A 12,622-nucleotide genomic window follows, 5' to 3' on the forward strand; every position below is an offset into this window, starting at 1 on the left:
CTGTCGGTGTAGTTTTGCAGCTTGAAGATCTTTCTGGATTCACTATGCTGTGCATTATTCCGCTGTCTTGTGGTTGGGTCCGGATTCGTAGTCTTTTCTTTGTTTTTTTTGTTTTTTCTTAGCCCAGGTGGGCGTCGGCGTCACACCCCCTTGGGTGTATTTCCGGTGACGTCGGCATGCTTCCTGCGGAAGCTCCCACTCTTGGGCGCCATCTTCGGGTTCTTTTTTTCCGTGTTTCTTTCGTTTCCGAAGTAATGGCAATGTTCTATTTAGTTGGTATTTTACCGCTTTGTACTTTTAAAGTCCTTTCTTTTGTTAACCACCTCTTCTCTCTCCAGCCTCATCTTTCTGGCGGAGGTGGGTGGGTTCGCTAGTGAATCCAGAAAGATCTTCAAGCTGCAAAACTACACCGACAGGTAAGAAAACTATTCGTTTTGCAGCGTGAATCTTTCTGGATTCACTATGCTGTGCATAGATTTTGTAGCGGTCTCTCATCTCTGTGGCGGCTGGGTGGAAGATGAGCGTTGGGTGTTGAATATGTGTTGTAGCACCTTCTGTCCAACTTGAGCTTCCTTGTTCATTTGTATGTCCACACAGTAGTGCTTCGTGAACGTGTGCACCGAAGCCCATGTTGCCGCCAGGCATATGTCCTCTATGGGTGTGTTAGCCAGGAAGGCTATTGTAGCGCCCTTCTTCCTGGTGGAGTGGGCACGTGTCCCCTCTGTCAGTTCTTGTCCTGCACGCTTGTGGCAGAGTTGAATTGTCTGTGCGATCCATCGTGCAATGGTCTTTTTGGTTACTGCTTTCCCCATGAAGCTGTTTGCGAATGACACAAAGAACTGTTTTGTTTTCTTGGGTCCCTTTGTCCTTTCAATGTAGTGCATGGCTGCCCTTCTGGTGTCCAGGGTGTGCAGAGCTCGCTCTGCGCTAGTTGTTGGTTTTTGGAAAAAACTCGGTATCTGTATAGACTGGTTCATGTGAAATTTGGATACCACCTTCGGCATGAAGTGTGGGTCAGTCCTCATCACAAATCTATCATTGTGTATTTGTATGTAGGGTTCTTGTAGTGTCAGCGCTTGAAGCTCGCTTACTCTGCGTAAGGACGTTATTGCAACCAGGAAGGCTGTTTTCATAGTTAGCATCTTTAGGGAGGCCTTGTGAAGTGGTTCAAAGGGCTCTTTCATGAGTTCCGTTAGGACTGTGTTCAAGTTCCTTGCAGGTGGCGGCACCCGCTTGGGTTGTGCGATCCTTTTCGCTCCTTCTAGGAATCTCTTCCCCACCTGTGATGTGAAGAAGCTCCTGCACGTTTCTCCCCTTGTGTAGGCGACTATCGCTGCCAAGTGAACTCTTAAAGAGGATGAGCTAAGGTTCTTCTCCAGCAAGTGCGTCAGGTACCTTAGCTCTGTGGAGTCCCTCTTTATTGTGGAGTCTTTCCTGTCTGCACCATATTGTGAATCTTTTCCATTTCGCAACGTAGCACTTCCGAGTGCTGGGCCTTCGTGCCTCCCGAAGGACCCTCAGGGTGCTTTCTGGTAGTCTCAAATGTGCGAACTCTATGTCCTCAGGAGCCACGCTACTAGGCTCATGCTCTCTGGCTCTGGATGTAGTACCTCTCCGTTCTGCATGGAGAGTAGGTCTTTCCTCCTGCCGAATCTGTGGGGTGCACACTGTGTCATCTCCATGATCTGCGAGTACCATGTCTGCCTCGCCCACTGTGGTGCGACCAGTATCAGTATCATGTTGCTCGCTCTGCACTTGCTCAGCACTCTGTGCATCAGTGGTATCGGGGGAAAGGCGTAAGCAAATGTCCTTGACCAATCTATCCATAGGGCATTCCCCAGTGACCCCTCCTCGGGCTGCCTGGATGCGAAGTTTTGGCATTTTGCATTCTGGCGTGTGGCAAACAGGTCCACCGATGGTGTCCCCCATCTGTCGAACAGGTACCTTGTCTCCTGAGCATTGAGCTCCCACTCGTGGGATGCCGATGTCTGCCTGCTGAGCCAATCGGCTTGTATGTTGTCCTTCCCTGGTAGGTGTATGGCTAGCAGGTCTATCTTGAGAGGGATGGCCCATCTCCATATCTCCTGCGCCAGCGTTGAAAGTGGGGCTGACTGTGTGCCCCCCTGCTTGTTGATGTTGAACATCGCAGTGGTGTTGTCTGTTTGTATCAACACCTTGTGTTTGTACAGTCTTGTTTGAAAGGCTTTCAGTGCAAGGAAGATTGTCTTCAGTTCTAGGTAATTGATGTGCTTTGCCGCATCTGTTGGCGTCCACAGTCCCCTCACCTTGAGTTCCTCCATGTGAGCGCCCCATCCCTTCAGGGATGCGTCTGTGGTGATGGTCACTGTTGGCGTTGGGGGCGTTAGAGGCTTTCCCCTTGTTATGTTCTCCATGGTCCACCATGCCATCTCCTTCTGCACTGCGTGCGTTACAACCACTAGATCCTCCCAACCGCCTGTAGCTTGTGACCATTGCTCCTGTAGCCATTCTTGAATGGGTCTCATGTGGAGTCGTACATTTGGTACCAGGTGGATGCATGATGCCATCATGCCCATGATCTTGCTCGCTGTCCTCACTGTCCGAGCTTGTCCCTTCCGGTAGAGGCGAGTTTCCTTCACCAGCGCCCTCGCCCTCTTCTCGCTGGGGGACACCTTGCCCTGTAAGGTGTTGATCTGTGCTCCCAGGAAGATCTTGACTTGTTCCGGCTCCATTGATGATTTCTTCCAATGGATGGAGAACCCCAGGCTTATGAGCGTGCTCATCACTGTATGTGCGTGCTGCTTGCATTTCTGGTATGAGTTTGCTTTCACCAGACAGTCGTCCAGGTAAGGGTATACGTGTATTCCTTGCCTTCGTAGGTGCGCTGCGACTGCTGCGAGGCACTTTGTGAAAACTCTTGGTGCTGATTTTAGTCCGAAGGCCAGTGTCGTGAACTGGTAGTGGCTTTCTCCAATGGTGAACCTGAGCATGTGTTTGTGCTTTCTGTTCATTGGGATGCGCAGGTAGGCGTCTTTGAGGTCTATTGTGACCATGAAGTCCCCGGTCTGCAATTGTGGGAGCACCTCTTGCAGGGAGGTCATTTTGAATTTTTGCGTTCTTATGAATTTGTTCAGGAACCGTAAGTCCAGAATGGGTCTCATTGTCTCGTCTACCTTTGGTACCAGGAAGTACGTTGAGTATATTCCTGTGTTTCTTTCCTTGAAGGGTACCCGTTCTATGGCCTGCTTCCGCAGGAGTTCCTTTGCCTCCTCCTGAAGACACTGCAGCTGCTTGCTTGCTAGTGTTTTTCTTTTTGGTTTTCTGCTTGTTGGCCTCCCCTCCAACTCTATGCAGTATCCGAATTGGATAATGTTGAGGATCCATTTGTCTGATGTGATTTCTCTCCACTCTCGGAGGTAAAATCTTAATCTTCCTCCCACTGGTGTCATGTGGTCGTAGGTGTCTAGTTTGTCTTGACCCATCTGTACGTGCTGCCCCCTGGGATCTTTTTTGTGGGCGGGCACACAGAGTTTTTTTAAGTCACTTAGAGGCGGGCTGCTGTCCCCCTCTTCTGTTCTGTCCACGTCCATTTCCTCTCCCACGAAAGGACTGGCCTCTTTGTTGGTATTGCCAGGACTGCTTCTGCTGCCCCTGTTGAGCCTGCGAGTCTGCCTGGTGCGCTTGTTGGAAAGCCTGGTGTGATGTACCTGGCTGGTTTCCACCTCTCCCGCCGGGGCTCCGTGACGGGGTGCCCCTTTTGTTGCCTCTGAACTGCAATGCTCCCATGGATCTTGCTGTTTCGTTATCTTTCTTTAGTTGACTGAGCTTTTCATCAACTGTTGTTCCGAAAAGCGTGTCGCCGTTGAACGGTGTGTTCAGGATGCTGTGTTGCACCTCCGGTTTGAAACCAGAGATCCTGAGCCAGGCGTGTCTCCTTTCCGTGACACCCATCATCATGAGCCTGCTGGCGGTGTCTGCCCCATCTAGGGCCGTCTTAAGGCAAGAATTTGCTGCGTTCTTCCCTTCTTCAACCAGTTTTTCGGCCTTCTGCCTGGCATCCTGGGGCAGGTCCTTCACCAACTGCCCCAGCTCCTCCATGATCTGGTACATGTGCCTGTTTATCAGGGCGTTGGAATTAGCCATGCGCCAGTGGGTCACGGCATTCCGTTCGATCCTTCTGCCCACCAGATCCATCCTCTTGCTCTCCTTATCCGGTGGTGGACCCGAGGTAGTGAGTACGTTCGCCCTCTTCCTTGCTGTGGCCGTGATAATGGAGTCTGCGGAGACCGTGCCCTGAATGTAGGCTGGGTCCTTTGAGGAATGTTTGTACTTTTTCTCTTGTCTGGGAGTTACTGCCTTGCATGTTGCGGGTTCCCTGAATGCTTCCTTCCCCTGAGCCAAGACGCTGTCGAGCATTGGAAGGTACTGGCTCCTTGTTTGTGTTGGGAGCAATGTCTCTACAAGGAAGTCTGCTTTCTGTTTCTCTTCGTCGAGCTTGAGCTTGAATGCTGCTGCGGCAGATTTTATCACCGAGTTGTAGGCCCCGATGTCGTCCGGCGGCGAGGGCCTCGAGGGGTATGTGTCGACCGCCTCCTCCGGGCTGTCGGTGTCGACATCTATGTAATCTACCTCCTGTAGGTCAGAGGGTGCCGACTCTGCGTCCGTCCTGCTGTCCTCTTCCTCCCCATAGTTGTAACTATCGTAGGGATTCTCGTACCCTTCTTGGTCGTCGACCACCTCGACGTCCTGGTCTTGTTCCTCGGCGACCTCGTCGATCTCGTCGATCTCGTCTTCCTCCTCGACTACTTCCACCACCGGTGGCTTGGTCTTGTGAGGGATCGTGAAGGCTTTCATCTTAGCGTCAAAATCTTTCTTCCGCTGCATGATGTTCTCCATTTCGGCCTCGAGGCGCCTTCTCTACTTCTCCATCTCGGCCGCGTGTTCCGCGTCGGATGGATCAGCCGTTCTTTTCGGCGCTTGGTTCGGTGCCGAGCTTTTCGGTGTCGAAGTTTTTGACGTCGAACCGGATTTTGGCTCTCTGGTCGTCGTCGTTAGTTTAGGGTCTTTCTCCCTCGGCGTCGATCGATCCTTTTCGGGGACGATTTTCGACGTTTTCTGCTGGTCAGCAGCTTTCGGCGCCGGGGACTCCTTCTCGGAGGATCCGCTGGGCCTGTGAGTAGTCGCGGACGCCGCCTTTTTTGGCGTCGGCGCTTTTGGGGTCTTGTCCTCGATTTTTCGAGACTCAGAGTCTCTCGGGTTCTTGGGGGCCGAAGAGTCTCCTACCTTATCAGAAGTCTTCGTGTAATCGGTCTCTACGACCGTGTAGCTGTCGTCTTCGGCGGCAGAGTTGTCTTCTTCCTCGGAGGACATCCCCAGCTCGTAGAGGGACGGAGTCGGGGCCTTCCCTTGCAGGGTGGCGTGCGCTACCCTCTGCCTCTCTCTCACACGAAGGGTCTTCGGGGCGAAGGCGGAGCAGGCGTTGCAGTCCCCGCTTTCGTGGTCCACCGGTAGGCAAAGGTTGCAAACCGGGTGCTGGTCCTTCTGCGCGTACTTGTGGTGGCAGTTACGGCAGAACTTGAATGGCGTGTTGTCCATCATCGAGCGTCCAGGGGCCCCTGTTCGCGTGATCGTCGACGGTCGTCGAGGATCTTGATGAAAAACGCCTTCTCCTTGCTGATTGTTCGTCGATGAAGTCCCCTGGAATCTTCAGATGACTTCTCCTTGTGTTTTCTGTCTTTTCCTTTCTTCTTTCTCCAAAAATGTCTGGAGCCTAAACGGGAACGATCCAGACCCGACCGCGGAAAAAAAGAATCTGAAGATGGCGCCCAAGAGTGGGAGCTTCCGCAGGAAGCATGCCGACGTCACCGGAAATACACCCAAGGGGGTGTGACGCCGACGCCCACCTGGGCTAAGAAAAAAAAAAAAAAAAGACTACGAATCCGGACTCAACCACAAGACCGCGGAATAATGCACAGCATAGTGAATCCAGAAAGATTCACGCTGCAAACATGGCATTTCCAGCGCAGGTGAAACCACGCGAAGCCGAAAGACTGCAGGGGTACGGCTCACGAAAAATTTCAGGATCCAGTCTGATGCATGGGGAGGATTCTAAGGTAAGGAATCTGCGACTAGAGGACTGTCAGGTTGTGTTATCCATGCAACCTCACCAACACTCCCCATACCAGTTATTGTTTGCTAAGACAGGTGTTAAAAACAATTATTTGAGAAATTACCTGGAAACAGTATCAAGGATTTGATAGACTTACAACTAAACGTTGCTATTTCCCCAATATATTATTAAGGAACTCATGAAGGGTCCCTTCAAGAGGTTTTTATTAAAACTAATTCTGTTTGAGGCCATCCTCAATCTGGACTAAAAAATCTTTCTTGAAAAGCTATGTTGATGTTGGCCCCATACATTTTACAGTCAAGTCTGAGAGATGCAGCCTTTACCATTAAATAACATTGTCTTCATTTTTAAGACATTTGTGTACCATCCTAAGGCTCTCCACACATTTTCAGCTGGTTGTAGATAATTTCATAAAAAAATAATTTCATTGAATACCGTTGTAGATCTTGCAGAGCATGCGGAGGGTGTTGAAGCAGGAGGATGAGACGGCGTTGAACTGTTTAGACATGGAGAGGGTGGAGTCGAGGATGAACCCTAGATTGCGTGCGTGGTCGGTAGGTGTTGGGGCTGATCCCAGTGCGGCCAGCCACCAGGAATCATCCCAGGCCAAGAGGACTTTCGTCTTGTCCGAGTTTAGTTTCAGTCGGTTGTTCATCATCCACTCGGTGATGGCTTTCATTCCTTCGTGGAGGTTGGTTTTGGCGGTGAGAGGGTCCTTGCTGAGGAGAGGATCAGCTGGTTGTCATCGGAGTAGGAGATGATGTTGAGGTCATGCAGTCGGGCGACGTGGGCCAACGGTGCCATGTAGATGTTAAACAGTGTTGGGCTGAGGGAAGAGCCCTGGGGTACGCAGCAGATGATCTCGGTGGCTTTGGAACGGAAAGGGGGGAGGCGGACGCTCTGGGTTCTGCCGGAGAGGAAGGAGGTGGTCCATTCCAGGGCCTTCTCTTGGATCCTGGTGTCGTGGAGGAGTGTCCGTAGGGTGCGGTGGCAGACAGTGTCGAAGGTGGCTGACAGGTCCAGGAGGATGAGGGCAGTGGTTTCTCCATTGTCTAGCAGGGCCCTGATGTCATCGGTCGCGGCGATGAGGGCAGTTTCGGTGCTGTGGTTGCTGCAGAACCCGGACTGGTACGGGTCCAGGATGCTGTTCTCCTCGAGGTTGCAGGTCAGTTGCTTGTTGACGGTCTTCTCGATGACCTTCGCCGGCAACGGGAGCAGGGAGATGGGCCAGAAGATCTTGAGGTCGGCCTTGGGTTTTTTGAGTAGGGCGTTGATCTCGGCGTGCTTCCCGCTCTCCGGGAAGGATGCTGTCTCGAAGAAGATGTGGATAAGTTACTTACCTGTAATCCTAGTTCTCTTCCAGGGGTATGCATGTTCATCCTAAAGGAGGCAAGGCGGCCCTCCACAAGACATTCTTATGCATGCAAGTGGGAGCGATTCTATATGTGGTGTATACAGAATAATCATAATCCAGTTCAATGTCAGGAAGAAGCAGTTCTTCCTTATTTGTTATATCTGGCTAAAGCAGGTTTAAAGTTTAATTCCATCAAGGTGCACCTAGCTGCTATAACAGCTTATAGGTGGTCCCCTTCTCAAACCTCGTTTTTCCAGTTACCATCAGTCAAGGACTTCCTGCAAGGGTTGAAAAAAGTTTACCCTCCAGTGCGTCCTCCTTCCCCTCCCTGGGAGTTGAACCTGGTGCTATCAAAGCTAATGGGTCCTCCTTTCGAACCCATTCATAGAGCTACTTTACAACATCTTTCATGGAAGGCAGCTTTTTTGGTGGCAATCACGTCAGCTCGCAGGGTGAGCGAGATTCAAGCTCTCTGTTCCTCTGAGCCCTATACGGGGCTCAGAGTAGTGCTACGGACGCCTCCATCTTTTCTTCCTAAAGTGGTGTCAGATTTTCATGTAAATCAGGACATTTCTCTGCCCACTTTCTTTCCCAAACCCTCTACTCCAGCTGAGGAGGCTCTGCATTCTCTAGACCTGAAAAGAGTTTTAAAATTCTATCTAGATAGGTCTAAGGGTATTCGTCATTCTGATAATCTCTTTGTTAACTATGGATCGATCAGGACAGGTCATGCTGCCTCGAAACGTTCTATTTCTAGATGGATCGTTTCATGTATTAAACTTGCTTACCAGCTAGCGCAGAAGCCCCTGGGGTTTTCTCCCAAAGCGCATTCCAATAGAGGGAGAGCTGCGACTGCGGCATTCCTCAATAATGTACCCATGTCTGAGATCTGTAAGGTGGCGACCTGGCGGTCCGTCCATACATTTACCAGATATTACTGTCTTGATTCTGACACGAGAGCAGATACCCAGGTAGGCCAGGCCTCCTTGCGGAATCTGTTTAACAGCTAAGTTGGGCTGTTATGATTGGTCTTTTTAAGTTGGGTCATGTACTTCTCATTTACCTGCAGGTGGTTGATGGGCTTGCTATTCTATTCAGTGCTTATGACTATTGATGAGGATCCCCTGGAAGAGAAGGATAAGTTACTTACCTGTAATCCTAGTTCTCTTCCAGGGGTATCCTCATCAAAGTCATAAGCACACCCACCCGCCTCCCCAGGTAATTGAGAGATGTACGTCTCTGACTTGTGGTTTAGCCCTGACTTCAGGGTTATGCAAAGAAGAACTGACCTAACTGTCACCCCTAAGGCATGATGGGAAGCCTGGGGTCATGGCTACCTTAAAGGCACGGTGCCAGTTGTAACTGAAAATGCTTTCAGTTTCTGAGTTATTCACTTTTCAATGCAGCCTATGGCTGACAATGTCTTTTATGAGCAATTTTCAAGATTTACGAGTGCTTTTACTCATTAAAACACAAAGTTCAAGGACTATTTGACCTAATGTGTTTTTTATTTCCTTTCTAATTGCTGTACATATACAAGTGTTTACATTGTCTAGCCTTGGTTTTAGAGCTGCATTGGTGTGAGAAAAATGATATATGTATTTACATATATTTGGAGAGAGATATATGTGTTTTTTACATATATAATTTTTATATTGTTTCCAGGGTCCCGCACATGGGCGGGAATATTCAGTGCTTATGACTATTGATGAGGATCCCCTGGAAGAGAATGATGGCTTTCCGGAGTGCGATGGTGGTGCTGGCTTTGTTGAAGATGTGGTGTGGGCATGGGTCTGTCGGAGATCCGGAGTGAATGGTGTTCATGGCTGTGATGGTGTCGTCGTCGTTTATGTTGGTCCAGGAGAGCAGGCGGTTGGTGCAGGTGGTGGTCGTGGAGGGCTCGATGGTTGTTGGGGTTGTCGTGGCGTTGAAGCTGTTGTGGATGTCTGCGATCTTGCAATGGAAGAAGGTGGCAAGGGAGTCGCACAGGTGCAGCGAGGGTGGGATGTCATCGTTGTTGGAGCTGGGGTTGGAGAGTTCCTTCACAATGCTAAAGAGCTCTCTGATGTTGAGTGCGTTGTTGTCTAGGCGGGCTCCACCCACGTTTAATGTAATTTTGGATTTTTCCTTACAATTATTTTTTGTTTAAAATGTTTCCTTTCATTTTTGATGCATTTGTATTTCCTCAAAATTAGTTTTCCATGATTGGGATTCCTCCAATGTGGTTTCTCAGTTATCATTTTTCCATTAATTCACATACATCACTTTCAGCACAACAAGCCTGTGTCTTTTTTCCGTATCCATGTTTATAAACAACAAGGAACCCCAATATCGTAAATGTAAATGTAAATGTATTGCGACTTATATAGCGCACGTATCACCCGAAGGTATCAAGGCGCTTGCTTAGGGAACCCGTCCTGGTATTCCCCTGTGAGATACCCCGGCAGGGTATCCACAAGGTGAAAGCCAGGCATCCCGCCGCGAGGGGCCGTAGTGGAGATTAAGCAAGCTATTGCCCAGAGTCGCAGAGTGTGACCCCGTGAGTCGAGTAGGCACCGGAGCGAGAATTGTAATTCGTCAGCACAGGACCTCGGGGAGCAATGATTGTGAGAACAACAGTGGTCCCATGCAACATTAAATAAGTCTCTTGATAAATACAGACACAATGGAACCTGTATTAGAGTGACTTGTCCAGCCGGACAGTGGTCGCAATCCTTTAATAAATCCAACAGAATTTCCGTATCCACCCACTTCCAATGAGTGAGTTTTTGATTTACTTGATGTCCAATGTTACTTCAAATTCTACATCTATAGAACCAAGGACCTCCATTCTTTAGGTGAGGTAATTGCTGACTTTGGCCTGTCTAAAAAATCAAGACTTTCAAAAAAAAGGACATAGCCAGATGGATATCAGCCTGTATAACTTTTTCCCAAGCAAAATACATGTGTCCACTCAACCAAGTGAGATGCACATTTTCAGTAAGTTGTTTGTGTAGAAGGCAGCCCAATATGCAGGTATTCTGTTGCAAGATATCTGTAGGGCATCTACTTGAAAAATCTGTTCCATCTTCACCAAACACTATTGCCTTGACATATGATAAATAAAACAAATCCACAGTTGTTCAGGCTGTGCTTCAGATCCTGCCTAATTAAGATCAGTGTTTCCCACTTTTCATCTACTGTGTCTATAACTATCAGCTTGCAAATATATGAAATATCCAATACTGGAAAATAAAGGGTCTGTAATTATCAATAATCTAGCGTTGGCATCTGTCGGATTCAGAGCACGTTCACCTGACAGGCAGACTTTTGGGCATCTTACCATGAGGTGCACTTGCTACTGAATAAATAATGATAAATGAAGCCAATTTAAGCGGCCAAAAGAAGAATGTTGTTTTAGACAGTCAAGAAATACAATTACCCCCTGCCTGACTCTCCAATCCTGCACACACGTGCAATGCCACTAACCTCTTCATCAGTGGAAAAAACACAATCCGACAGCACACAGACAATAAATAGAAGGTCTAGCCCACCCCTAACACCCACCCCTCTACTAACACCCAGTGCTGTATATCAAAGTGGCCATCCTTCAAACTCCTGTGCTTTGCAAATGTTTTGGAAACTCTCAAATCCCTCAAAGTCACCTCTTGAAAACATGATGTTTTATCTTCTTGCATCATAAAAGTTGTCTTCAGAGAAGCTATCGCCCGCATACCCACCACTAGCAAGGCATTGGTCTCAAAAGGTATCTTTCCAAGAACTCACAAAAAGCAAGATCCTCTAAATCCTGAAGAAACCCACATGAAAACATGATGATCTTGCCAGCTAACACCAAACCTTCATCGGCAAATTCATTTAAAAAGCAGTCTAAATGAGTGCCAACCATCTCCTATATGACTACCAATCCAAATTCACATCATGCTGCAATATGAGAGAGCTACATTACAAATCACAGACAATGCCCTCCTGGCATCACGTCTAAGTAACAGTTCACCTTCAACCTTCGCTCTTAAAGAACAGTTCCCCTTCAATAATCTTGTTGTACCCTTGTCCTTTACCGTACATGGTTTCACTGCTGTTTGGTTAGGTTTGCGCAACACAATTACAACATACATATAAGCAATGTGCTGCCATGTAGGTATGTTTATTCCATTTGCTACTAACAATGTTACCAGGTATTCCAAGCTTCATGATGGGAATAATTTAACAATGTGATTTCATGCAAAATCAAGTTGGGGACCTTTTTCGTCTCACTAATAATCTAACAGCACACTCATTAGATCCACAGACATTGATTGGGTTTTACAGATGTGAATCAATTTTTCTGGTAACATAAAAGAGTTCCCACAAAACGCTCAACTCCTGTATTCTCTTGTACCTTGCAACACCTATGGTAACTATCTCAATTCTCTCTGAACCCAGGAAGCATACATCTTTGACTCACTCAGAGATAAAAGTGGATCCCCATTTCATGACTACAACTTTCACTGAGCACAATGGAACTGAGACAACAAAATACATTCTATACAGTAATGTGGAAGGCAGAAACAAGACACTGCCCAAACAATATACTTTCCCAGATAACCCCAATGATTATCTGGTCCAGTACAGGAGAATAAAACATACAAGTGGTGCCTAACTAATTTCTCAAATAAGTGGAGCATCTTAATTAACAACTCCCAATATATGTAACATGTTCTTTCCTTACCAGAGTGTGCAGAGTCAGGAGTGGACCTGTAACTCTGAGTGGGTGAACGCGGGGAGAGGTTGTGAGTGGGTGATCCAGGCACGCTTTCTCCTGAAGACAGGGAGCGGTTCAGAGAGGTGAGGCTGCGGCTGGTGTGCAGCAACGAGGCCTGTTTGGTGATCTTCCTGAACAGAGAGGTCTTTTTCTTACTGTAAAACAGAAGAAAAGAAGGACTGCATATTAAACACTGCAACGATGTACTGGGATGGCGCAAACAATTGTGAATAACCATTTTGTGTCTGCTGTTTGCACATATTCAAGGTAGTTTAGCCAGCCTAATAAGCAGCTGAGCGTCAAGGAGCTGTGCCAAACAGGAATTCATACAGAGAAGTCAACTAGTGGTAACCCAAAACTATAAGGATCAGCTATCAAACTGTAGTTTCAGAATGGTCCTTTATACATAATTAAACTG

The 12,622-nt window shown here is 48.2% G+C and overlaps 1 protein-coding gene across 4 annotated transcripts in view; it reads right to left on the reverse strand.

Annotated features, from left to right (window-relative positions):
* MAST2 (microtubule associated serine/threonine kinase 2) overlaps positions 1–12,622 on the reverse strand; it is a 1,587,681-nt gene that overhangs the window by 20,881 nt on the left and 1,554,178 nt on the right. For all 4 annotated transcript variants that reach the window (XM_078671709.1, XM_078671708.1, XM_078671710.1 and 1 more), the window contains one exon: positions 12,172–12,359. In XM_078671709.1, coding sequence (XP_078527835.1) covers positions 12,172–12,359 — 188 coding nt within the window. The remainder of the gene's footprint in view (positions 1–12,171; positions 12,360–12,622) is intronic.

The sequence above is a fragment of the Lissotriton helveticus genome, chromosome 1_2, assembly GCF_964261635.1.
Source record: "Lissotriton helveticus chromosome 1_2, aLisHel1.1, whole genome shotgun sequence".
Lineage (NCBI taxonomy): Eukaryota > Metazoa > Chordata > Amphibia > Caudata > Salamandridae > Lissotriton > Lissotriton helveticus.